The sequence below is a fragment of the Vicugna pacos genome, chromosome 13, assembly GCF_048564905.1.
Source record: "Vicugna pacos chromosome 13, VicPac4, whole genome shotgun sequence".
Lineage (NCBI taxonomy): Eukaryota > Metazoa > Chordata > Mammalia > Artiodactyla > Camelidae > Vicugna > Vicugna pacos.
Genome location: NC_132999.1, coordinates 39,266,338 through 39,293,728, shown reverse-complemented (window position 1 = coordinate 39,293,728; position 27,391 = coordinate 39,266,338). Strand labels below are relative to the sequence as shown.

Here is a 27,391-nt window from a genome sequence, read left to right as displayed (position 1 = left end):
TGCTCTACACTGAGTTTAAGAACCATAACAACGAGTGGGAATCATGTCCCTGTTGTTTAGTCTAAAAAATTCCACAGGGAAAGGACATGAAGAGGTTCTACCACATTCTCATGTCTATGATGAAAGCCAGAAAATAACCTAAATATCTGAAGATGAGCTAACATCTAAATATTATGATGTCTCTACTCAAAGGAATATTATACATTTGAAATATTCATAGTTGAGACTTTAATAACTGGGAAAATGTTTTATGTGGAAAACTTGGGAAAAAATACAGACTCCTTGGTTATGGTCACAGTTGTGTAAAATTTAAATTGATATATGACAATATCCCAGATAAATGAAAATGATGTGGAGTGCGGAGGGGGTTTATGGGTGATTTAAAAAAATTTTTAACAATTATTTTTATATTGCTTTTACAATTAAAAAAGCAAGAAGTCATTGGAAATACAAAGAGATACAGGAAGATTGTTTCATTGGTGGAGTCAACTTTTCCAGGGATAATCAGTGTGTTTTTCCCACATCCTTAGTCTTTAAGCAGCTGTGGGTAAATCTCACTTTTACAAGCATCTATTCCTAGGCTGGGCCCTCAATCATGTCTCTGCCTGCAGCCTTTTCCCTCTTTCTTTTTAAACCACCAACCCAGTGGTTAAGACCTTAAATGGATAAAAATTTGGGCTCTGGAATTAGACTGAGGAGGTTGAACCCTGGCTCTGGGACTTGGGGCAAATGTCTCTGCCTTGAGCCTGGGGACTCTTTTAGGATGGTGAGTGCCCTGCTCTCCGGCAGTGCTCAGCAGAGCAAGTGTTCACGAAGTCTTGGCAGCTGCTCCAACCAGCGGGTGTTACAGATCCTATGCTGATCCCCAGAAAGTGTAAGGTGGAAGGTTGAACTCGAGCCTCAGAGGTCAGGATGGAGGTGGGGACCCTGGTTCTGAAAGTCCCTAGCACTGAGGCTCTGGGCCATCACTGATGGGCTCTGACATTTCTTAGTGAAGCATGGGTTCCATGGGGTCCAGGTGACTGTGAAGACAGACAGAGATCATCATGTGAATTGACTGAAAGCTGTAAAACGCTGTCACAACTGGCAGTGTCCATGACCATCACTAATCCTGGCCCTGGGCTTGAGAGGCCCCTTCCCCCATCTCCTGCAGCCCTGTCCCCTGGGGGCTGGGGCTGGATGTGGGACTCTGGTCTTCAGAGGAGGAAACCGAAGCACAGTGGGTCCCTTGAGGCCTCAGCCTGCATTCTCCTAGCCCACTCGAGCCTTGGCAAGGAGGTCCCTGCTATGTCCCCCTGTGGGATCTGGGTGTAACGGAGCAGGACGCTATGGGGGCTTCCCAGGACAGACATGACCCCCATATCCTCTGCTGTAGGTCCCTCTGAAGTACCCAGATAATAGTCGCTCATGCGTATTTCCTGAGTTTTTCAGATGCTAAAACCCATCACCAAATGGAAGAAATTAACTACTTGGTGCTCATGAGCTCATATCCCCCATATCATCTGGTGCCTAAGAATTGATAACCATCAACCAATCAGAATTGGGCACAGCTGATCACACACCCTGGGATGCACCCTCCCTCAGCTGGCCTTAAAAATGCTCAGCTGAAACCGTTTTGGGGGAGTTCAGGGTTTTTTGGGCATGAGCCATCTGTTCTTGCTCTGCCCAGCAACAAATATTTTTCTGCTCCAAACTCCAAGGTTTCTGTAGTTTTTTGGCCTCACTGTGCGTCAGGCACATGAACTTGCGTTCAGTAACAATTTTGGCGAAACCAGCCTTTGGAGTCTCTGCAGCAGGTCGACCTCGGCCAGAGGCTGTCTGTTCCCTGGGTCCCCAGCAGCTGCCAGAGCTCACTTCACTCTGGGTAACCCGCAGGGACTCTCCATGACAGGCATGGCCGCCTCTGCATGAGGCTGTTTGAAGCTAAGAAAGGCCCAGAGCTACGATCCGCATTGGGTGTGGCTTGGGGGTGAGTCGCTCCAGCTTGGGCGGGCTGGGGATTTTCCACTCCAGCTGGGCTCATTCCCTTTTGGGAAGTAAGCCACTCTGGGCCTATTGGGAGCTACTCTGGAAGACTCTGGGAGTGGAAGTGGGATTTTGGGGCTACCCCTCATGTGATCTTTTGTCTGTGAGACCATGTTTGTATGTGTGTGTGTGTGTGTCAGTACTTACACTGGCCTGTTGGTTGAGATGTCTTTGGTGAGTAAAAGGGCTTGTGTGTGATGACACCAGGGTGTCCTTCCCTACTGAGTTGACTTCACCTGAGGCGAAGTGTTGGTTGGGATTTTCCCCTTCTAGCCTTGATGGTTCACTCAGCTTCACCCCTGACACGGCGTTGGCTGGGGTTCTCCCCTTTTGGAAAGATGAGGCGTTGGTTGGGAATCCCTCTTCCGGGGCTGGGGAACTGTGACCCTGACAGACCATTCTGAGCTGTTACTTGCTTGATATTTGATAACATCAGCTTTGAATAATTAAATATGGATGACCAGAGCTCTGCTCCATTTTAAAGTCCCCCTAGGGTATATTTTGCAAAACTAGGAGATCTTCAGCTATGCTCCCGTAAGTGAAAGAAAATGATATTTTCGTTGTAACACTGTGTGAGTTCAGTACTCCCTGATATCTGGAGAATAGTGGCCCCTAATGGCTCTACTGCAATTGCTTTGGCTTTTTTGGTTGTGTGTGTGTTTGTGTGTCTCGGTACCACAGTCCAAATCCTGTTGTCTCTTCCTGGTTTTACTGAAAGTGAGACATGTGTATGTGAATAAATGATACATATATTATTGTCTATGACTGTTATTTCTTTAAACTGAAGTGGATATTTGGGAACTGGGAGGAAAAAAAACCCCTGAAAATAGCCAAGATGGTTGGGTTTAGTAAAAGCAGTTAGAGGACGGATTTGCGTTTCTCTTCCTGTGCCTTTGAGATGTGGGTGATCTACCTGGGCTCTCAAGGAAGAAAATGTGTGGTTTTTTTTTTTTTAATTCAAGCAGAAAAACTGAGATCTCTGGTTCTGTCTGTCTTTTAAAAAGTTAACTTGTAAACGAGCTCTATTTAATTGACTTAAAAGTAACTGCTTATAAATTAAATACTTCTAAGTATAAAAGAAGCTAGACAGAACGAATTTCAGGTTCATGTGATCTAGGAAACATTCAATATTGACTTGATTTCTGATATTAAAGCTAGCTTAAGCTTGTTGGTATAATCAATACAGACATGTCTTTTATTGTACCTAAGTTTACTGAAGGTCAGTAAGTTCATGTTGTTCCTATTGCAGAGTTTGTCAGCAGAAAGAAATTAATGGGTATAATGAAATTCTTGTAAGTCAATGAAATGCATAGCAATAAGAGCTTCTGGGTGAACCCTTTAGAAATAGTGTTTTAGGAATGTCTACTTTAAAATGATCTCTTCAGATATTTGGTAACTTGAAATTTTAGAGTTGTGCTGTACTGAATTAAATGATGGAAATTTATGGAATAGTTGACTAGCTAGGTCATTCCCAAACAAAATAAGATACTGAAACATTCACTAGAGATTGAGATTTTTTTTTAAGAGTTGAGGATTCTTATTTAAATGTGTAATTAAAGCTACTAAAAATCATAAAGGAAACACTTCAGTATATAGTAGGAAAGTAGGATATATGTTTTGAGTTAAAAAAAAAATTGAGGCATGAAATTGCAGTTTGTTAAAGGAGAAGAAAGTGATTCGGTCCTAGAGCTGGTTGTTTCTAGATGGGGGAAAATGCGGGATAAATTAATATGGATACAGAAAGTTGTGGAAAGTTTGTAGAAAGGGAGGCCTGAAAAAGGAGTTCTGTGCATGGTGGGCCTGAGAGTAGGTTAGACTTACTTAGGTAAATGGATTTTTGTTATTAAAAGTAGGCTGGTGCAGGACTGGGTTTGGTTCCTCTCTGTTAAGAAAACAAGTTTGCCTAGAATGCTTCTGATAATAGGTTGTGTGGAACTTTTTGATATTTTTGACAAACCTCCTATCAGGTTCTAGTTCAAGTTCTTTTGACTTCGGCTGACTTTGGGATGCTTTGGAGGGTCCCGGAGTCATCTCAGCAAAACATACTGAACCAAGATTGGCCAGTGTGTTGAATTTCACGAGAAGCAATGTCAAATGAGTGAAAAGCCTCGGGTTATGCAGTATGGATGAATGTTGTTGCTCTGGACATTCTAGAAATTATGTAGAGTTTCTGAAATTTAGATATGTCCTGGTATCATGCTATCAGTCATGGTTCTGGTTGTTATCTTAAAATGTTGTATGTCACAGCAACTTGATTAAGCTTCCTTATCAAAAACATTGTGATCAGATCTTTTGCCATGGCTTTTTGGGCCGTTTGCCATCCATAGAGAGTTAAGCTGATGTTTTGCAGAACTGCTTCATCTTCAAGAGTATTCATAGAAAGGACTTTTCGACAAGTACAGGTTTCTTTTAAATCATACAGCTGAGCTGGGTAAGGTAGCTAAGAAGTCTGATGAAAACTCTAATTTCATAAAACTGTTAGTAGAAGGGATTAATTGTATAGGATTAAGTGAACTGGTGAATATGGTTTCAATTTTTGGGTTGTCTGAATTACTACTGGCTTTTAATCTCTGTTTTCTAATTGAACTGTTAATCAAATATTTGTCTCCCTATCAACACTGTCCCCAGTGTTTAGGACAGGAAGAGAATTCTCTAGTGGAGTTGTCACAGAGTATAACTACTCATGATCCATAACAATGCTGGCTTTAAGTCTATTACTAAAAGCACATGTACAGTGCTTGTGTAACAATTCGGTGTAAGTGATAAAATGTATAGCCTATAAAGTGTTTCCCCATTAACGTACCTCTGGGCCTGTTCACCATGTCTGATTAGTTCCCCCCAACGTGGATAACCAGGCAGATGTAAAGGAGGCCTGGCGCCAGGAACATGATCTAAACTTGGGCAGGAGCTACTATATTAGCATCAAGGGACAGCTATTTTGATCATCAATACTTTCTATAGAAAGATTTGTAATCAAAAGGGGAAATGATGGAAAAATCTGCGCATATTGAGGTATGGGGAAGTCATTCTGGCTTAAGCATGATTTGACTTAAACTTTATTGACCAAAGTGGCCTGTTTTATGGCCTTTGGACAAGCACTGTACATCTGCTTTTGAAAGTCAAAATGGAATAGCTGTGGTTCTGACACCCAAGGTAAAACTAGGTGGCCATTGTGGACGTGATTTCAGATATGTTCCTGTATTGTTGAGAACTTGAATTTTCTGAGCCGTGTCAGACTCGGGACGTCACCAGCCATTCTGAAAGCAGTGTCTGTTGGCAGATGGCAGCTGCAACCTTATGACCTCAAGGTTCCCTCTTGTATTAAATTTTTAGACGATAAAATTGCTTTAGATCAGATGTTACCAGAAAAAAGGAGATGTGTGCAGTGGCCAATAGCTCCTATTATGTGTATGTTAACACCACATCAAAAGTCAAAACCTACTCAGATAAAAGTAGATAACTGGCTACCTGGCTATGAGTCTCCCCCAAAGTGCCAAGTCCAGACTTGTTTTCAGGTTTATTCTTCCTGAATTCCTCAGGGAATAAGATCATATTCATACAAGACTCAGATCCAGAACTTGGAACTTGGGAGTATTTCGGACTTGGTATCCACTCCCCAAATCGAGGTAGGACTCTGCCCTGTTTCAGCACGAATTAGCCAGAGTGGTCATCGCCCCATTCCCTGAGAGGGAAGGATGAAACAAATTGGAGATTGAAACTGAATTCCTTTGCTGAGTTTACGATTAACCTCTCTATCCAAAATATTATCCCCCTTCTTGTCCAACATCTGTTCTCTTAAAGACTGAGGAGTATCAAAGAAAAGGGGGGTTGTAATCAAGCAGAACCCTATGGGGCCTTCCCAAGACAGATATTCCCCCCACATTTTTTGCTGCAGCTCCTCTCTGAAGTACGAGACAATAGAAGCTCTTGCATATTTCCTGAGTTTTTCAGATGCTAAAACCCACCACCAAATGGAAGAAATTAACTACTTGATGATCATGAGCACATGGCCCCCAGACCTACTGGTGTCTAGGGATTGATTGATCACCATCAACCAATCAGAATTGTGCACAGCTGACCACATACACTGGGATGTCCCCCCCTTAGCTGGCCTTAAGAATGCTCAGCTGAAACCCTTTGGAAAAGTCAGGGTTTTTTGGGTGTGAGCTGTTCTCCTTGCTCAGCCCAGCAATAAACCTTTCTCTGCTCCAAACTCCAAATTTCAGTACTTCCTTGGCCTCACTGGCATGGGGCACACTGCGTCCAGTAATAGGCCCTCTCTGCTCTCTCTGTCTCAGGGCACAGCGTGGATCCTGGTCTGGCTGGTCTGCTGGGGCAACGGGCGCCACGCTCCAGACAGCCTTTCGTGGTCACCTTTTTCAGGGCGAGCCCTGGCCCCGTACGAGCCCCTCGGGCAGTGAGGCCCCTGAAGAGGAGGCCGCCGAAAAGAACCAACGAGCTGCCGCCCCCCAACAAACTGCCAGGGATCTTCGGTGAGCCTGGGAACCAGTGGTGGGGACAGAACCTTCCTGGCCTTGGCAGGATCAAGCCAGTGGTCACCCCTCAGTCACCTTTCCTGATACCCCTGTGCCCCCATATCCTGGGGACCAGCCACTACACCCTCTCTCAGGGCTCTGTCCTCACGTCCTTGCTGCCCCAAAGTCCCTTCTCTGCCCTGCCCATCCACTAGGCCTTGCCTGGCTCTCCATCAGTCAGGTACCCTCGGTGGCCCTTGGTGCTACCCCCGGTGCCCAGCAGGATCCAGGTGTTTATGTGAAGGTCTCCTCCTCGGGATCAGGGATGAGCCTGACCCACCCCGGGCCCTCCTTTCCTTCATGGAGAGTCGGCCTTTGCTTGCCCTCAGTGGGGCCACTTGTCCTGTGGAGTGGGTGTGGCAGGAGAGGTGGGGTGAGGTCAGGGGTGTCACTGGAGGAAAGAAGAATGAGCTGCTGGATGGACAAGGGTCCCCAGGCTGTTTATGGGACCATCAGGAGGTCCACAGGCTGAAAGTCAGGGGAGGCTGGGCTGAGTGTGGGGTGACTGTAACCACAGAGAGCCATCTGGAGCCATCGAAGGTTCTTGAGCTGGGTCACAGCACCAGCAGAGCTGCAGGGATGGGCTTTATGAGACCAAATGGTTTAGTTTCCCCTCATTCATTCATTCAACAAACGTGCCCATCAGGGCATCCCCCGCCCTGGGAGCTCCCCGTGGTGGCTGCACAGAGCAGGACCCCAGCAAAGACCTTGCCCTGTCTGTCCCCCGCAGATGACGTCCACGGCTCCCATGGCCGGCAGGTGTGCCGCCGGCATGAGCTCTACGTCAGCTTCCAGGACCTTGGCTGGCTGGTAATTCTTACCTCTCCTTCTTCCCTGAGTGACAGTCCCCATCTGAAGATCACGAGTGTATGTCCAGGGGGGTTGGAATTATGAGGAATTTTCTTTTCTTTAATGTATTATTTTCTTCTGTGTTTTCCAAGTTTTCTAAAGGTAGAATGTGTTGCTTTTACAGTGAAAATAGCTTTTTTGTAAAAACCATGCAAATGGAGACTGAATTCTCAACCACAAAAAAATAAGAGCTCAGCAGGGAAACTGAGGCCAGGGTGGACAGGGCCTCTGTGCCCTTGCTGTGACCGGCGGCGGGCTGGGGAGGACGATGCTGAGGGCTGATGCCGGGTAAAGGGTCAGAGCTCATGCCCGGCCCTGCCCGCTTTGGGTGGATGTCAGGCCTCTGGGGAGATGGCCTCGGGGAGGGGCCCGAGGGCGGGCTGATGGGGCCCTGAGGCAGAGGGAGGGTTAAGGGCAGGTGCTGGACCACGGGGCTGGGGAGGGGGCACGTGGATGGGACTCACCATCTCCTACTCCCCCCAACCCAGGATTGGGTCATCGCCCCCCAGGGCTACTCAGCCTATTACTGTGAAGGGGAGTGCTCCTTCCCGCTGGACTCCTGCATGAACGCCACCAACCACGCCATCCTGCAGTCCCTGGTGAGTACCGCGTCGGTCCTGCCTGGATGCCCAGGGGAGGGGGGCACTGAGGAGAGGGGCACGGACGCCAGGAGGTGATGGCAGCTCTGCTGGTGTCCGGGAGCTTCCTCTGCATGGGAACCTCCTTGCGTGCACGCGCAGTGAAAGCCCACACCTGCACGGAAACCAGCCCCACCTGAGCACATGTGCACCAGACACTGACAGGTGTGCACGCGTGCACATCTGCGCCCTCCACGTGCAGGGGGGACAGTCCCGAACATGCGGTGGGTGTGGACTTATAAAGGCCCGCCTGCTTGTGGTCAGAGGTGCACAGCACTCCTCTGCCTGTGCGCTCCGAGTGCACACGGGCACCGGTTCACGGGTGCGTTCAGCCTCCTGTGAGCGACATGCCCTCGGGTCAGGGCGGGTGGCCTGCGTGTGCGCTCTGCCCCCGCTTCCTGCAGGGGAGTCGCCGGGTGCCCTGTGCCCTTCTGGCTTTGGCTTCCTTGCCTCTTAACTTTCCTGTTGGCTTTGTCCTGGGTCCCTCCCGGCTCTCTGTTTCTACAGATTGTGCGGCTTTGGATGCCCCAGTGTTTGGGGCAACTTCAAAGGCTGAAAAATAGTTTCTAATAGGAATATAGTTGTTGCTGCTTATTGCTAATTATTTTAAATGGATTTTTTTAAAATGCTGAGGCTTCTTTCTAGAACATTGGTCTAGACACTTCAGTTAGAGGTTGTGACAAGGTGATGCCATAGAGTGAGACTAAATGAATTAACAAAAGTGGCTTCGACTCCAAGATGATGCCTCCTTTTCCCAGTGGTCACGTGGGGTTGACCGTTGGAAGCCACCTTCCTTGGAGGAGCTCAGGTGATGCTAGCACCTGCCCCTCCCAGGGCTGCTCCCCTCCCTCTGCACCAGCCCCGCCCCTCAGCTCCCGGGGCTGTCAGTCAACAGGAGGGAGCGCTGGCCCTGTGCTGGGTGCTGGCAAGGCAGAGGCTGCCCTCTGGGGAGGCGGTCAGTGAACACATGAGCAAAGGAACCGTGGGCCCCGAAAGGAGGCTGGTGTGCAGGGCAAGGGGCCAGAGGGAGGTGACGGTGGGGGTGGGCAGGGCTCCCTCACACAGGGCCTGGGGGTCTCTCCTAACGGGGCAGGTAGTGGATTTTGTCCCAAGTAAACCGAGAAGCCAGTGTAGGGTTTCAGCAAAGCAGTACGTGATCTGACTTAGTCTCTAGAAGCATCTCTGGCGGCTGTGGGAGGACGGACCGTGGGGTGGAGGGTGGAGAAGGCAAGGAGGACCAGGGTGCCTGGCGGGGTGAGAAGTGGGCCAGGCAGCGTGGACGGTGGAGGCAGCAGGGGAGGGGCCCAGGGCCTGCAGGTGAGGGTTGAGAGACTGGGTGCTGGGGTGAGGGTCTGCCCCCGAGGACGAGGAGGGGAACGATGACGTTGTTGGGTTGGAGGAGGGACTGGAGGAAACCTGAGGTTCTGCTTCTGCCCCCACACGTGGGAGGCCATGTTGACCCCACGTGGAAGTCGGGCAGGTGCGTGGATGCAAGTCTAGAGTCTCTGAATCTGAGAGACGTCGCATGTGGTCTGAGTCCCGAGAACAGAAGAGATTGTCTGGGGAGACAGCAGACACAGGAGAGGAGGGCAAGGACTGGTGTCCTCCGTGGAGAGGCCTGGGAAGGAAGAGCCTTGGTGGGGGGAGGGGGGAGGGGGGAGGGATGGGGGTCGGGTGTCCTGAGAGGAAGCGAGTCCCTCCAGGCTCACTGTCTGCTGTTCCCCACATGGCAGCTGGGGGCCGCACTAAAGCACTGATATGACCACCTTGTTCTCAGTCGTGCCCCGTTATCCCTGCGAGAAAGTCTGAGCCCTTCGCCTGGGATGCAGGGGGGTCCCTTACTGGCCACCCTGCCAACCTCTCTGATGTCCTCCAGCCCACGTTCCAGTGCCCTCATCCCCCCGCCCGTGCTCAGACCCAGAACGTGCCCTGCGTTTCCCACCTCCCTGCCTGCACCCCTGGGGGCCTCCTCAGCTCTGGGCCCTGGCAGCTCCTGCTCACCCTGCACACCTCGCCTCTGTGGTCCTTCCCAGCCAGGGTCACTCTCCAGCACTTGTGTCCCGGGCTCAGGGGGCCTGCTGTGACTGTTGCACCACTCCCCCCCGTGGGTCCTGGTTGTCTACTGGAATGTTCTGTTTCCCCTCCCCTCCTGCTGAGGATGAGAGCAGGGACCACGTGGGGACATTTCTGTGCTCCTCACCCAGGCAGGGCTCGCACAAGGTATGTGTTGGAGATACGTCTGTGTTGGAAGTGAGAAAAGTACCATTATACCCATTTGGCAGAGGAGAAAACTGAGGTCCACAGATGTACGATTTTTTTACCCAAGGATATACAGCCAGTAAGTAACAGGACCTCTGAGTTGGTCTCCCACGTGGCTCAAAAGCGGATTGAATGGAATGGCACATTAGACTCCAAATCAATCTGTTTGGTGCAGATGGAACAAAAGGCCATCTCTCTTTCTGTCCCTCACCTGGGGAAGCTCTGGTCTAGGGGGGAGTCACAGAATAGCCACCCTCTGTGGTGCTAACTTCTCTCTCCAGGGTCCCAACCCAGGAAAGGCTCTCCCTGGTTTCAAGGCACTTACTTACACGGTTGGCGCAGGTGGGTGGTGTCGCCTGGTTTCTTTCACGTGGGCCTATGAAAGGCAAGCCCAGCTGCCGCATGCAGAGGATGGGAAGTTGGGGAGCAGCACCCCCATGGCTCAGTGGGGCTGGATATCCCCACAGAGGCCTCAGCTCCCTTCAGGGGCCTGAGAGGCTCTGGGTCCCAAGCCAGTCCAGTGCCCGGCTAACGGTCCTGGAGACAGGCTGGCTCAGAGCTGGGGCTTCTGGGACAAGGCTGGGCCCGGGGACCGCATCAGCCAGGTTTATCCAACCCCTGCTTAGCAGCTCCCAGGAGGGCCAGGGGGGCCCAGATGGATGGAAGCAGGTTCTCCTTTCTCTCTGGCCTCCGATGGGTGCAGGGCTATCGTTAGGGCCCTTCCAAGTGGGGCCCCACTGAAGAGTCCAGTATAAGTTTCAGCTCATCCTGCCAAGTCTTGGGATAAATATTTTGGTGGAGGCTGAAACAGCTCCCTCAATCAGGCTGTCTCTTGAGGGTAGAGCTGTTTGGAGGAGGGTAGCGGGATCCCCATGCTGGGTCCCAGTCGTGCCGCAGCATCGGCCACGTGGCCCGGCCTCTGTGCCTCAGTTGTCACCTGCCGAGAACAATACCTGCCTAGAAGCCTGGGCGTGAGCAGGTATAGTGTGATCGTTCTCCGACGCACAGTCCAGAGGGGCAGACAGACCTTCAACAGCTAATGCCGACGAGACACGCAGAGACGTTAAGAAGCACAGAGAAGACAGAGGAGCAGGGGGGCTCCAGGGGGCGGTGCTGCAGGGGTACCAGGAAGGAGGACTGGGCACTTGTGCTGGGGACCAGTAGGGTCAGGGTTGTCCCGTCTTGCGGGGAGGGGGTGTGGCAGGGAGCCAGCAGGTGCCCAGGCTGGGCCTGAGGGCAGAGGGGCAGGGTTCCCGCCAGCACCGGCCCTGCTGCAGGTGGAGGCGGACCCAGGGAGTGGGGAGCGGCCGGAGCCCCAGGCAGAGCTGGGGGCTGGGCCTAGGGGTCCCGGGAGAAGCCCCTGGTTCTCACGCCTCTGCCGGCCGCCCCCTCCCCGGCCAGGTGCACCTGATGAAGCCGGACGTGGTCCCCAAGGCGTGCTGCGCGCCCACCAAGCTGAGCGCCACCTCCGTGCTGTACTACGACAGCAGCAACAACGTCATCCTGCGCAAGCACCGCAACATGGTGGTCCGGGCCTGCGGCTGCCACTGACCAGCCCGCACCCGCCCCAGGCGCTCAGCCCCCTCGGCGGGGACCTCCGACGCTGTCACAGCTCAGCAGGGGCTGCGATGAGGGTCCTCCCTTCCCTCCCTGCCCACCTCCGGTCAGCCGGCCCTCTCCAGGCCCTGTTGCCCTGATCTGGGGTGTATGATAGACTGTCCACCCAACCTGGCTGGCTTGATGCACACTGCGGTCAGCACAGAAGTCCTGTCTTAGGACCTGTCCTTGGCCATTCCTCACTGTGTCCGACCCAGGATGGTCTGGGAGCACCTGGAGCCTGAGGCTGGTGGTTGGGCTTTGCCCTACTCCCCAGAGGTGTGGGTGTGGGCATCAGGGGTTGGCCCCTTCCCAGCACAATGCTGGGCGTTTCCGGGACACAGATGTGCACTTGCCCTCCATACCATGTATTAGTGGTTCCTAACCTGGCCCGACGCCAGTCAGCACATTAGACAAAGAACAGTGGGCCTCATGCTTAAGGCTGAAGCTGGTGGGGATGTCTGAGGGCTTGTGTCTTCCTGTCCTGGGCCTGCCCCTCTCCTGCGTGGGGAAGAGGTGTGACTCCCCAGAGAAGCAAAGAACCTTCCAGTTTCCTCCCCTTCGCCCTGCGGTGCTCAGCACTGAGACAAAAATAACCCTCAGCAGAAGCAAGGACAGTGGCTACAGTGGGTGGTCCACACTGGCAGACGCACAGTACTGATGCCACCATGATCTATTCCTTGGCTCATGGCCATCAGTCACCAACCTGAGTACTTCTTCCGCTGACCCTGGACAGGCCCTCAAGGCCCTCAGCAGACAGCTCCAGGCAGCCAGCAGCTGTTTAGAGTCCACATGAACTGCTTTCCCTGCCTGCCTCACCAAGGAGCGATCCACTCTGCCCAGAGTGTGCTGCCTGGGTCGCCTCTGGCCAGGCAGGGTCAGGTAGGCACTGTGTCAGCCTGTGTCCAGGAGGCAAGAACAGGCTGGTCACCCATGTCTGCATCACCCCATGTGCCCAGGTCTTTGGGGCCTGTGAGCCAAAGAAAAGGCCTCTGTCCCAGGGGAGTGACAGGGAGCAATTAGGCTGAACTGGGTGGGAAGGTTCCCGGAAACCACTGTTCTCCTTGGAGCAGCCGCCGGCAGCTGGAGTGTTTATTTGATTTCTGACTTGCCAGGTCTGTAATTTACCTGCTGGAGCAGACAGAGTCCAGCTGCCTGAACCCTGAAATACCGTGTCATTAGAAGCAGATCCTGGGCCCGCCCCAACCCATGGGCCCAGCCCAGGACGCGCGTCCCTGGAATTCACTGCACCCTGAGGAGGGGCTCTGGGAGCGCAGGGCCGGCAGCAGGAGTGGAGGCTGGGGCCATGCTGCGGGACAGCAGCCCCTCCACCTGGACCTGGGAGGGGCTCCGGGAGCGAGTGCAGAGGAAGAGACTCTCCCCATGTGCACAGGAAGGTGTGCTCAGGCTGGCTGGCAGTGAGTGGGCGCTGGCCCGAAGGTCAGACCTGTATTCTGGCTCCAGCTCAGCCACTGACCTGCCTGATGTCTGGACACATGCCCTTCCTGGGTCAAGCTTTAGTTTCCCATCTCTGACATGAGGACATACCTTGGCATCTCACATCTCCAAAGGCCCTTCCGGCCAGAGAACGTGCCTGCCACTCTGGCCCTCTCCTCTCATGGATCCAGACACGGACTAAAAAGCCCAGCTGCCGTCAGACATGAAACCTGCCATTTCAGAGCCTTAGTCAGCAGCTCTCCCCTGCCAAAATCAAGGGCAGTGTAGGCTTGGAAACTTTTGACAGATGCCACTGTTAGCCTTCTTCAGTGCCTAAGCATGGTTTGGGGTGCCAGGAAAGTTTGTGAAATGAATGTTTTGAAAATGTGGACTGCCCCGCCCATTGCAGATGCAGAACAGGAGCATAAGGGCAGTGATACGACTCCCTTCTCGGAAGTTCAGAGGTCACGGCCTTCCTGACAGACTTCTAGCATCTTTGCCATCCAGGCAGCCACCAAATGAAATCAAACAGAAAAGGTTTTGGAGAAGGGAGATAATTAAGGACACAAAGCTGATGAGGTGACACTGGTCAGTTACCAGGGCCATTTCGTTTATCCGGTTGCCCCGGCAGTCCAGGTCATGTTCAAGGCTGCACATTAGAAGCACAAATAAGGGGGGGTCAACTCAGACCCACCAGCAGCTAAGCAAATGCTGACAGGAAGGGCTGGTGCAAAGAACACGGGAGCTTGGGGCTGTCCCACGTGGGGCACACTGCTCTGCCCGCCTCACCCCCAGCGCACATCCGCACAACTGCAGTGCCAGTTGGGCCCTGATGCCAGCTCATCGGGCAAAGCCCTATTGTCTGTCTCTATGTAGGGAAGTGGGTCACATGGTTCAAAAAAATTCCCTATAACTTCACAGGAAAGGAGGCTGTGAATAGGAGAGGGTGGATTTTTACCAGTAGACCTGCTGGCATCAAACCCCGGCTCTGCCTCTTGTCGATCTGACCACACTATCCTGTGGAGCCCGCTCCTTCCTCTGTAGAATGGGCTGTTGCCTCTGCCCTGGCAAGGCCGGTGTGGGGACCAAGTCTGCCCCCAGAACACTCGGCACTGTGCACACATGCACTGAATGAACAGCATTATCAGTGGCCTTATTTTAAGTGAATTTGTAAATTCGGGCCTCGCCTGTGTGTCTTCCTAGTTAAACCCATTCCTCCCAGAATGTCCTTGGACGAGCTGCTGAATTTACTTCAAAGCTGTGTTTTCCTAAAAATTGGAAACTTGGTCATCTCATGGGATGAGGTGTGGATGTGCACCTTCCCCTCCCTGTGGAGGAGTCGCCCTCTGCTGGGAGGTGATAGCGCTGCGCCCCCCGCCCTCCCGCAGCCCAGCTCGCCAGCCCAGCACCCACCTTGGCCTCATGGGAAGCTCAAGTGAAACCTTCTGGGGCTTCTCTTTTTACTGGGAAGCGTCGAGCAAGCACTTGGCCATCTTTACGAAAAAAGTTTTCCTCACTTAAGAAAGTATCACATGTGTGCTAGGGACATTTCTGAAAATAAAAAAAAAACAGAATCCAAATACACATAATCCCACCACATAGAAATAACCATTATTAATCCTTCTAGTCTTTTTGCCTTGGCAAATGACATACATATCTGTCTTTATATATAATACATGGGTATTTGATAAAGGTAGGATCATACGCTGTGCACTGCTTGGGGACCTGATTTATTCAGTCTATGATATATTTTGAATGTTTCGGTTATTAAATGTTCTTTGGAAACATAATTTGCATTAGCATTCCATCCCCTGACTTCTGCCTCAGTTCTGTCACTTACAAGCCAGGGCTCACTATTCCTTCCCTGGAGGGCGGGTGGGGGGCTCTCTGACCCTGTGTCCCTGCAGCCCTGCCCAGCGTCACGAAGACAGGTAGCCAGGGGCACAGCCACCAGGTTGGCCATTGGCCCAGAATCCCAGGACCAGTCACCTCACCTCTGAGGCGCAGGTCACCACCTGTATAAGGGTCCTGGGTAATCACCATAGGCTCATTTCTGGGGAAGCCCTTGCACAGGACAGGGTGAGCAGTCACCACCTGATGATTCCCCCAACTAGGCTCTGGCCAGTCCGCTGGTACCACCTTCCCAGGGCAATCCAGGAAGCGCAATAAGTGACAAGATTCACCCCACCTTGTTTCACAGGGTTTTCCTGACCAGTCCTCCCTCCTGGGCCTCAGGCCAGCCTGCTCCCCTCCCCGGTCATCCCTAGGGCCAGCCATGCTTCATAACACACATCCTCTTGTCTCCTGGACATCCAACACACCCCAGTGGCCTCACTGCTGCCCATTCTGACACAACATACCACCAGTGACAGGGACACCGATGTTGAGTAGGGAGGGTCCCTGCTGGGAAAACTGCAGGTAGTCGGGCCCAGCCATGGGAGCAGGCCCCAGCCAACTGAAGGGGAAGAAGCCCTACCTGAAGGCCAAGAGCCAGGCTGGCATCCATCCCTCTGTAGGAACTGGCCTGGGGTCACTGGGCCGGGTCAGCAGGCTGTCCCCACTCCCTCCAGATGCAACCTGATCTCAACCCAAAAGGAGAACATGGCCTGAGAGAACCAGCCCAGCCTGGGAGTTTCTGAATGCTGAGACTTGATCCAAGTGCCCGTCAGTCACTGGCAGGCGGCAGGGGAGCAGGTGGCAGTCCCAGAGATTTCTGGTGACCAAGTGACTGATGGGGCTCAGCCTCAGCATGAGAGCTGCTGTGAGGCGGCCTGGCTGACCAAACACTGGTGTGGGATGAGAGGTGACCTAGAGCAGGTGATAAACAGGGCATCAGAATTCAGTTTCCAGGTGGGACTGGGGACAGGGTAGGAACCAATTCTGCTTTCTTATGTCTCCCAGCACCAAGCCCAGGGTCTGGCAAAAGAAGGGCCCTGGGCCCTCTGCTGCGATACTGTTCTGACTAGTGGTTCAGTGCATGAACGACGAGTGAGTGGGTCTCCGAGACTGATGACGGGTGCCCACTAGACTCAAGACTAGCAGGTGTGAGGGCGGGAGGGGAGCCTGGCTAACCCACCTTGCCTGCCTGCTAGCAGGCGAGAGAGAAGACCCTGCAGTGGTCTGGCAAGGACTGGCCCTCAGGGACAGCCCGGAGGGGAGGGAAGCGGCCCAGGTGGCGCTATGGTCTCTGGCAGCAGGACAGCCCAGTCACAACTGCAACCTCCAGAAACACCTGGACCTGGCTGGCAGGCAGCAGTGCAAGAACTGGGATTTATTTTACCAGGAGAAACGTCCAGGAGCCACACTGGTGGGCGCAGGAGGGGCCCTGGCAGCAAAGGCCGTGCACAGCCGTCTATGGTGGGGAGAGCAGCACCCGGGCCCATGGCCACACCTGGGGAAGAGGCAGGGCGAGGCCAGGCCGCGCCTGCAGAGGAGCTGCCCCACACTGACCCCGAGGAAGGGCCAGGACACAAAGCCCTGCTTGCTGTAAACAGGTTCCCCGGGGCTGACAGCCCGACCTCTCACATGTACTCCCCACAGTCGGAGATGATCACCTTCTGCTTGGGCTTCCCATCCTTGCTGCCCTGGGCCTTCATGGGCGGAACAGAAGAGGAGGATGACAGTAAAGGGCGGCTCAGAGATACCCGGTCCCCCTGCCCATCCTGAGCAGCAGCAGCCGAGGCCGCAGAGCCCCAGCTCCTGCTCTCTCACATGGCTGTGCACCCAGGGCCCGGGCGGCCACCCACCTCAATCTGCCGCAAGATGTCCAGGCCTTCTGTCACCTCCCCAAACACCACGTGCTTGCCGTCCAGCCAATCTGTCTTGCCACACGTCAGGAAGAACTGGGAGCCGCTGGTGGCTGGGCCAGAGTCGGCCATGGAGAGCAGGCCTGGGGGAGAGAACGACCAGGTCGGCTCCTGGCCCTCAGAGGACGGCTGTGCAGACTGTTGTCAGCCTTTCAGTCAGGCAGGCTCAGACTCTGGGACATAAAGAATTTTGTCTTCCACTCAGTTGATAGTCAATGAAATGCTGAGCAGGGTTGTTTCAATCATTTTATACTGGTTTGTCTTTTCATTCTTTCATTCAACAAATATTTCTATTCCTAGCCATGGTGGAGCCCACAGTCTAGTGGACGAGTTACTCACAAGTTAACTGTGGATTCATCTCAGGAATGCAAGGTGGGTTTAATATCCCAAAACCAATGTAATAAACCATATCAATAGAATAAAGGAAAAAATGCACATTATCATCTCAATAGATGCAGGAAAAAATCCAACACCTTTTCAAGATAAAAACATCCAACAAACTAGGAATAAGAGGGAACTTTGTCAGTCTGATAACATCTATATCTACAAAAAAAAAAAAAGGTAAAACACTAGATGTTTTCTCCCTAAAATCAGGAATAAGACAAAGATGTTTGCCTTTGCCACTTGTATTCAACATTATTCTAGAGATTCCAGCCACAGCAACTAGTTTCCTCACACCCAAAAAAAGAGAAGGCATACAATGGGGAAGAAAAATGTAAAGCTATCTCTATTTGCATATGACATAATCTTAGAAAACCCTAAGGAATACACTAGAAAATTACTAGAACTAATAAATACATTCACTAGGGCTGCAGGAGACAAGATTTCTATATGAAATTAATCATATTTCTATATACTAGCAATGAATAACCTGCAAATGAAATCAAGAAAACAATTTCATTTACAATAGCATCAAAAAAGAATAAAATACTTAGGCATAAATTCAAGAGAAGTATAAAACATATACCCTGATAACTATAAAACATACCGAAAGAGATTTTAAAAGATCTAAACAAATGGAAAGACATCCTATGTTCATGGCTTGGAAGACTTAACATTGTTAAGATGGCAACACTTCCCAAATTGATCTACAGATTCAATGTAATCTCTATCTAAATCCCAGCTGGCTTTTTCGTAGAAATTGAAAGCTTATCTCCAATTCACATGTAAATGCTAGAGCTCCAGAAGAGCCAAAATAACCTTGAATGCACAGTGGTGTGACCACTTTGGAAAACAGTCTGGCAGTTCCTCAAAATGGTTATCATGCTCTAGCAATCCCAATTCTAGGCAGATACTCAAGAGAAATAAAAACATACATCCATACAAAAACTTGTATATCAATGTTCATAGCAGCATCATAATAGCCAAAAAGGAGAAACAGCCCAAATGTCTATCAACTTATGAACAAACAAGTAAATTGTGGTATATACATATAATGGAATATTAATTGGCAATAAAAAGAATGAAATATTGATGCATGCTACATTGTACATGAACTTTTAAAAAATAGTATGCTAAGTGAAAGAAGCCAATCACAATAGCCTATATACTGTATTTTATATATATATACCCTCCCCCTTATTTATATTAAATGTTCAGAACAGGCAAAATCCATAAAGACAGAAAGCAGATTAGTGTTTGCCTGGGGCTGAGGGACAAGGGGATAGAAAGTGACTGCCAAAGGGTGTGGAGTTTCTTTTGGGGGCAATAAAAACATTCTAAAATTATACGTGGTGATGACTGCATAACATTGTGAATACATTAAAAACCATTGAAATGTATACTTTAAATGGGTGAACTGAATGGTATGTGAATTCTACCTCAATGAAACTGTTATTTTAACAAATGGAGAATTATGCTCTGAAATAGTGAGTGAAACCTAGTGGCACAGACATTTGCTCAGCAAATGTGAGCACCAGAGGCCGTTTCCACACACACACACACACACACACACACTCTCTAGTGACAGTATCATGGAAGCCTTTCTGGAGGAAGTGACACCTGAGTTTAGTCTCAAAGGCCCAGTCTGGCAGGGGAGGAGGGGGCTAGCGCGAGGAGCTGCAGCTTGTCTGCGGCAGCGAGAAACCCCTCCCCTCATGGCTGGGCCTGTGCTTCCTTCACACGGGGACTGTGGCCCACCCCACTTTCAGGCCAGAGTTGATCAGGGTGCTGACACATAATGGATCAGCCCTGTGAACAACTGTTCTAAATATTTAAATATTCAAATGTTTACTTCATGTCAGACACTGTTCTAGAATACAACGCTGAACAGGAAAGACTAAGTCCTGCCCTCGTGAGGCTGACATTCTCAGAAGGGAGACAGAAAACAAGTAAGTAAAAGAGTAAATTTATAATATGTTTTCAGATAGTATATGAAGAAACATGGAGCTAATTAAAAAGAAGAGGGAGATGGCAGGAAAGCCCATTTTAGAGAGTCAGGTCAGGGCAGACCTCCTGGACAAGGTGACCTGTACACCTGACACCTAAAGGAAGTGACGGGTGAATAAAGCCTGTGGGTGCTGGAGGAAGAGCCGGCAGCTGCCTGCCACAGCCCTGCAGGGAGTGAGCTCTGGGTGCCCGAAGAACAGCAGGCGGCAGTGGGGCGCAGGGCGGGCGGTGCAGTCCTTGAGGTTGGAGGGGTGCCAGGACCCAGGTCAGCCGGCCTGCAGGACCGGATCCTACATGAGGTGTGGCCGTGGGAGGGCTGTCAGCAGGATTGCTCCATCTCACAGAGATCAGACTGTGAGGGGAAAGAGGCAAGAGTGGAAAGAGAGAGCCGAGCTTCGAGGAGGTTGGTTGTGGAGGAGGAAGGTGAGGAGTGGCTGGCCCAGGAGGTGAAGACAGATGGATGTGCCGTCCATGTGACGGAGGAGAGGAGTCAAGGACGAGTCCTAAGTTTCTGACCAAGCTGCCGGGTGGGTGGTGGGGTCACTGACTGAAACAGGGGAGATGGGAAGGAAAGGTTTGGGCACGTGTTTGGGCACAAAATGTCTGAGACATCGATGGGAAGTCCAAGGGCAGAGACGGGGGAGAACAGCATGGAGATTTACATGTGGGCCAGATAGCTTTAGCAGACATGACTGAAAGCCCTGGGATGGGATGGGACTGTACAGAGCAGTGGTTCTCAGCAGGGTAATACTGCCCCCTCGAGGCTATTTGGAAACTTCAAGGTATGTTTCTGGTTGTCAGTAATACGGGAGCAGGGAACAGAGGAATAGTTGTAAGGGAGCAGGGAATCCAGGTGTCCCAGGTGGGCCATGTCCCTCCTAATGAAGAGTTATCCTAAATCCTCTTAGACTTTCAAATGCCCAGACAACATTCATGCTGATGACAAAAATCTGTTTATAATGATCTAACTCCATTTTACATGTAAATCCAGAAATTTATTGTTTGCACCAAATTTTCCAGAAATGGACCTACCACATAAAATGAGGGCATATTCTATTTCTTTTCAGTTGGAATCTTACCATGAGATTTCAGTGTTTCAGAAAATCACATTACTGTGACTCTGGCAACATGATACACCAGTGTCAGACAGTCTACACAGCTAACCTGCTCCGGGCAGAAGTGTGTGTGTTTAAATATACTAAGCATCTGAATACTGAAATGCATATTATTTTATTCTAAATTACTTTCCTTTATAATTATGGTATAATACTATCTTTTTAAAATTGTATGTTAGAAGGCTGTATTGGAAGTGACTTTCATTTCAGCATATGATAAAGTATCAGTTCTAAGAGATGGGCACTAGGCTAATGGGTTAAGAACCATTAAGTAAAGCGTGAGTATAGGTGGAGAAGAAAACCAGGGTTGTTGAGCTTTGAGTCCTTCCAATACCTTGGAGGTGGGGAGGAGGAGACAGGAAAGGAGAAGGCGGAGGAACAGCCAATAGGTGCAAAGAAAACGGAAGAGGGAGGTGTCCTGCCAGCAAGTGAAGAAAGGGGTTCAGAAAGGGCGTGATTCATAGTATCAAAGGCCACTGAGAGGTGGAAAGAGAGGGCTGAGGTTTGGCTGCTGGTAAGAGGGAGGCTGCTGGCATCTTTAACAAGAGCAAGGTGGGGTGGGGAAGAAAGGCTCACTGGAGGGGCTGAAGAAACAAACGGAGGCCATGATCTACACAACTCCTAAGGAATGAACCTCAAACGGGACCAGCGCGTTGGGGTGGTAGCTGGAGGGGGAACACAGGCTCAAGGGGGAGGTGTTCTCTTTTTTAAAGGCTGGCAGAGTTGCAGCATGTTGTACGCTGTTGGGAGTGAGAGTTGGCGGGAAGGGAGGTGCTGGGGGGCAGGTGGAGGATTCAGAAGGGGGATGGGATGGGCCTCAGCTGGGAACAGAGAGGGAGAACAAAGCAGTTCTGATTGTCCTATCGCTCAGTGAAATAAGAAGCAAGAGCAGCAGCTGAGATGGAGAGGGGATGGGGGCGAGGCTGGAGGTCTGAGGAGGGAGGAAAAGGACAGCTTCCTTCGCAGACAGTGGAAGGGGATCAACCAGCGACCCGGGAGGACTGCTGGGCTGTGCTCAAGGCGCCCCTAGGACCTGGCTCCTCAACGGGAGGGCTCGGGTAGCACGGCGTGTGCTTTCCTCCCGCGGACAGAGCTCTGTGCCAGGTCAGCAGGACAGAGCGGGAGAAAGGCCCTGGGGCTGGAGGGCAAGAGTGAGGGCAGCACAGCTGGTGATCCCTGGACATGAGGAGGCAAACGGCAGTGTGGACGTGGGGTGGAGTGGCTGGACCATGACTGTGGGAGCATATGATGCGTTTCAAGGTCAAACACCTCAGAAAGGACATTACTGTGACAACAATGAAATCTGAATATGCACTGTACATGGCAGTATTTTATCAGTGTGAATTTTCTGATTTTGGTAACTACATTATGGTAATTCTAAAAATGCCCTTGTTCTTAGGAAATAACACACTTAAGTATTTAGTGGTGAAAGTACATAAAGTTTCCAACTTACTCTCAAATAGCTTCCCCAAAATACACATCATCTATAAATACAAACAGAAAGAGACTAGAATATGTGGGGAATGATAGTCACCAGTCAACAACTGGTGAATGTGAGTAAAATGCATATAAAGGTTTATTATGGAGGATCCTTGTTCTAGTCCATAAGCTTGAAATTACACAAAATAAAAAGTTACAAAAACAATAACAACACGTCACCGAAGTGGCTCTATGCCTCTTCCTCCTAAAAGGAGGCAAGTGTGAACCTGAATAAGCCAAAATAAAAGCCAAAACCCTTTAGAAGCCAGGCTCTAGCCAGGCTGGACACTTCTCCTCTGCTCACTGGGTGGGTCTCCTCCGGACCCCCCACCCCTCAGCTAGAACCACAGCCCATCACTGCCCCGCACAGCTATCCTGCCCCAGCCCGGCCCGCTCGTCCGCACCCGCTGATCGGGTCCCACCTGGTCCTCTGTGTTTGAGGATAAAGTTCTCATCATCAAACTTCCTCCTGTAGATGGACTTGCCCTCGGTGCCACTGTGGTCGGTGAAGTCGCCGCCCTGGCATATGAACTGGGGGATGATGCGGTGGAAGCTGCTCCCCTTGAAGCCAAAGCCCTTCTCGTGGGTGCACAGGCAGCGGAAATTCTCTGGGGTCCAGAAAGGAAAAGGTGCTCGGGTTAAAAATATGAAGTGAAACTGGATAGTTAAACCTCCAGCTCTCAGTCTCTAAAAAAGTACATATTACCTGAATTAAATGTTTACTAGGGGTATGGCATACAGACAGACTGAAGAGACCAGGGGAACACAACAGACAGTCCAGAGCCAGACCAAGGCACATACGGAAATTTAGTATTTCATTTAGTATTTAGTATTTCATTGGCATCTTAAAATCGTTAGGGCAAAGATGGACATTTTCCAAAACAGTGCTGGGACATGAGCAAACACTTGAAAAAAGTTGAAGCTGGATTCACAAACTCATTGCAAGAATAAACTTTAAATGGATCAGTTATCTAAATGTACAGAGAAAAAAATTACAAGTACTAGAGGACAACCTGGGTTGAATTCTTCTACAACCTGGGTGTATGGAAAGACTTTCCAGACATTACTCAAAATCCCAGTGCAATTAAAAAAAAAAAAAACTCAACAACATAAAAATAAATGACGTTTTGCATGGCAAAAAAACACCATAAGCAAAGTAAAAGCAACAACAAACTGGGAGAAATACTCATTTGCAACATATATCACAGAATATCTAATACACTCAAATATGAAAAACTCTTAAAAACTGGAAGGAAAAAAGATCGAACCTAATAGAAAAGGTGGCAAAAGACATATAACAAAAAACTTTTTCCAAAAAATGATTTTTAAAAGTCATTAAATGTTTATTTATTTATTTTTAACGTAGGTCCTGGGGATTGAACCCAGAACCTTGTGCATGCTAGGCATGCACTCTACCACTGAGCTATACCCTCCTCCTGAGTGTTTAAAAAATATATTCTTCATGAATCATAATAAGAAAAATGTAAATTAAAACTACTTTGAAACTCCATTTCTTACACATCAGACTGGCAAAAATTCAAAAGTTTGAAAACACAGTCTGAGAGTGAAGCCAGGGACACAGGTATTCCCACACATTACTGGAGGGAATGCAGAATGATACTTCTTTGGAGGAGAATCTGGCAGTATCTAACAACGCTTCCTGTGCATTTACCCTTTGACCCAGCAATCCTATTTCTAGGAATTGACCTAAAGATATACCTCCAACAATATGAAATCCATATGCACACGGTAGCATTATTTGTAATCGCAACATAATACCCACAACCCTAAGAGTTATAATAATATAATAATGCCCACACTTAAGAGTCTTTCTGAATAAACTATGGTACATCCACCCTGTGAAGTATTATAAACAACAGGAAAGCTCTATGAATGATATGGAGTGATTTCCAGGATACGTTGTTTAGTAAAAAAAAAAAAAGCAAAGTGCAAAAGAGAAGACAAACTAATTACCTCCCCCATCAAAAAAACAAAAACAAACAAAAGAGAAGATGTGCTTGATGTTGTGAAAGAATGAAAGAAATAAACTGGAAATATTCCTGTATCTGTTCATTTTTGCAAAAGGAAACAAAAGGAGGCTTACCCAGGGATTCTGGGCTAACCCAGGGCTTACCCAGGAAGTAATGCCATTGGTTATTCACAGGAGGTGGGCGGAATAAGGGGCAGAGGGAGCGGGGAGGGAGTGACACAACTCCATGTGCACCTCTTGGTATGGTTCTGACTTCTGCAGCATGTCAGTGTTTATTCAAAAAAATAAAACTAAATCAGCAAGGCTGAGGGGAAAGCCCTGAAACTGAATACAAACAGAAGTAAATGAGAATTTAAGTTAAATGGACAAATTAACCATACAGAAGGAAAAAACGGAATCTAAGAATTTTTGAACACAATATTTAGACTCTACAAACTAAAGAAAACCAACCGCAAAGAAATTGTTTGTTGGTAGTGGTAAGACCAGCGATTTTGAAACTACTTTACACTATAGGCTGAGCAAATAAGTGAACATACTTATGTTATTGGGAGCCAAGGCTCTTACTGCGGGAGAAAGGAGATATAAATATGCAGTATTAGACTGAAATTAGAGTATCAGTATGAACTCATGATTTAAAAATAAACACACACACACACACACACACACACTTCCTACTGCCGAAAGAGCCTGGAAACAGTGACATCCCAGAAGCGGTGCACATACCCAGGATCCAGATCTTGAATTCTAATTATTATTTCCTACTAAAAGGAACAGGAGCTTCTTGGAGAAATGGCTGATTCCAGGGTCAGAGCAGAGAGAGTACAAGATAAGCCTGCATCTTGTTATTCTACCAGAAAGTAAGGAAACGCTCAAGAAATGATGGCGAATGTCAAACGGATATAGGAGCAGGCTTGACAGGGCTCCAGTGGCCAAACTTAGGACGATATGAGCAACTGACAAGTGAATGACTGTAAGAGAGTAGAACATACTGAATAAAAAGACTCACAAGTCCACACTAACACAGGAGCCATCATCTTGGAGGGATGCTTGACCCTGGTCTTTAGGAAGTAGAACACAGAACAAACGAATGAAGGTGAGGGAAGAGAAAGCTCCTATTTATAGCAGAATGCTAACTAAAAGAAATGTAGAAATGCTAATTTTTTTAATGTAGAAGGAACAATAGAAAATTGCCATCACAGTAATAACTGATTCAGTTTAAAATCGGGAAAAGTACACTAAGGGGGAGGGTATAGCTCAGTGGTAGTGTCTGCCTAGCATACACAAGGTCCTGGGTTTAATCCCCGTTACCTCCATTAAAAATAAAAAAATTAATAAATAAATTAACGAACCTAATCCCCCCCAAAAAAAGCATACTAAAAACTACTGGGTGAAAAGTCTTAAAGTGTCTCCCCAAAAGTCACTTATCAATTACACATGGAATGAAGGTAACTTGTGAGTCAGAAAAACTGGTAGACAAAACCTTACCCAAGTAACCCTCACCAATAATGGAAAAACCACCACCAGTGACTTGGAGACAGACACGCCGCTTCTGGAGTACTCCGAAGAACGCCAAAAATAGCCTGAATCTAATCATGAGGAAACAAACTCAAATGAGGAACACTCTACAAAACAACTGGCCTGGAGTCTTTAAAAATGACATAAAAGACAAAGGCAGTTCCAGACTGAAGGAGACTAAACTGACGTGACAAACACAACACATGATTCTGGATTAGGGGGAGAAAGGCTGCTGTGAAGGACAGTATTAGGGTATCAGAAACGACACCCTGTGAGAATAGCCCTAAACCAGTGATCATTATAGAGTGCCAAGTCCCTGGGGGTCCAGGAGCCCAGTGGTGGAAGCTGGAGTGGCCCTGCTTCCCGTCCCTGCAGCTCAAGGCTCTATGGGTCTAGAGGGCCTGGCGCCCAGAGAGCACACCTTCGCAGTGGAGACAACCACAATCCTTTAAGCTATGCCGCTGCGTGACCCCTCAGGCTCCTTGTGCCAGGAGACAGCAGGTAAGAAAAGGAGCCATCATCTTGGCGGAATGCTTGACCCTGGTCTTTAGGAAGTAGGTTTGCTGTTACACAGTAGGGCTGGTCAGAATATGTTTGGCACCTGGGGGACCCACTGGGGCCTCTCTTGTCCTTCCCTGCCCAATTTTGATGGGCAGCCATAGCCTGGGAAGGACACAATGACCAGGAGCTCAAATCCCCTTCGATAAAGGTCTAGGTCACCTCATCAGGTAAGCTACGAAGACAAAGCAGAGAAGCCAGCTGAGGTGAGAGTGGGAGGAATGTGGAATGTAGCAGAGGAGGGAGATGACAAATGTCATTTGTGGTTCTGGGACCAACAGCAGCAGTGGGAGTATAGTGGCTGCTGTTGGTCCCAGAGTCCTGGAGAAGCCATTCCCAGGTGAAGTGAACTTATTACATGAAGCAAGCGGCTCTGAGTGGCACAAGGGGTGGACCGCAGTGAATGCGATCTAAGCCTACCGATCCTCTTCAAGAGCAAGACCCTCACCCTCTCATCTCCCAGGAGTGTTGGATGCTACCAGCCCCAGGATGAGTCCCACCCAGGAAATGCCCTTGTTCAAAGACAGCTGGCTCACCACTCCTGGGAATCAGCCAGAATTCATGACTGATCCATGTGAGGGTACAAAGGCCTGGCCCCCTGGCCCCCTGGCCCCCTGGCCTCAATTCAGAACCGGATATTCTGAAGGGATATCCAAGCTCCAAAACTCTCCCTAGGATCAGCTGAAGTTTCTGTGTGACTGCAAGGCCATTCAGTACTCGCTCTGCCCAATCGCTCCCCTCACTCCCTTGCAGGAGTTGTTCCTGAAATCGCTTCCCAATAAACTTCCAGCATCCAATTCTCCATGAGTCTGTTCCCCAGAAAAAACAGACCTAAAACAGCGAGAAACTAAGAAAACTCAAGTAGCATGAAAATATTTTTCAGAGATAACAGCACTAAAAGTCAAAACAGTCACCTGAAAGAAAAGAATGTTGCCTCTGGCAGGGCAGAAAAATTATGATGATGGGGGAACAGAAGAATGTTATGTTTATTATAAAACATAGAACAATTTTCTTCAAACTATGTGCAATTATGACTTTGCTAAGTATTTTTTTTTTAAGCTAGATTGAGGGAGAGGGTGTAGCTCAGTGGTAGAGCACATGCTCAGCATGCACGAGGTCCTGGGTTCAATCCCCAGTACCTCCATTAAAAATAAATAAATAAACCCAATTACCCCCGTCCAAAAATTTTTTTTAAAAAGGA

At 49.4% G+C, this 27,391-nt stretch overlaps 1 protein-coding gene and 1 pseudogene across 1 annotated transcript in view; one reads left to right on the top strand and one right to left on the bottom strand.

Moving 5' to 3' along the window:
* BMP8A (bone morphogenetic protein 8a) overlaps positions 1–15,123 on the top strand; it is a 37,689-nt gene extending 22,566 nt beyond the window's left edge. Inside the window, exons 4-7 of the mRNA XM_072974718.1 lie at positions 6,324–6,518; positions 7,291–7,370; positions 7,898–8,008; positions 11,708–15,123. Coding sequence (XP_072830819.1) covers positions 6,324–6,518; positions 7,291–7,370; positions 7,898–8,008; positions 11,708–11,857 — 536 coding nt within the window. The 3' untranslated portion in view covers positions 11,858–15,123. The remainder of the gene's footprint in view (positions 1–6,323; positions 6,519–7,290; positions 7,371–7,897; positions 8,009–11,707) is intronic.
* LOC102528757 (peptidyl-prolyl cis-trans isomerase E-like) overlaps positions 14,759–27,391 on the bottom strand; it is a 27,132-nt pseudogene continuing 14,499 nt past the window's right edge.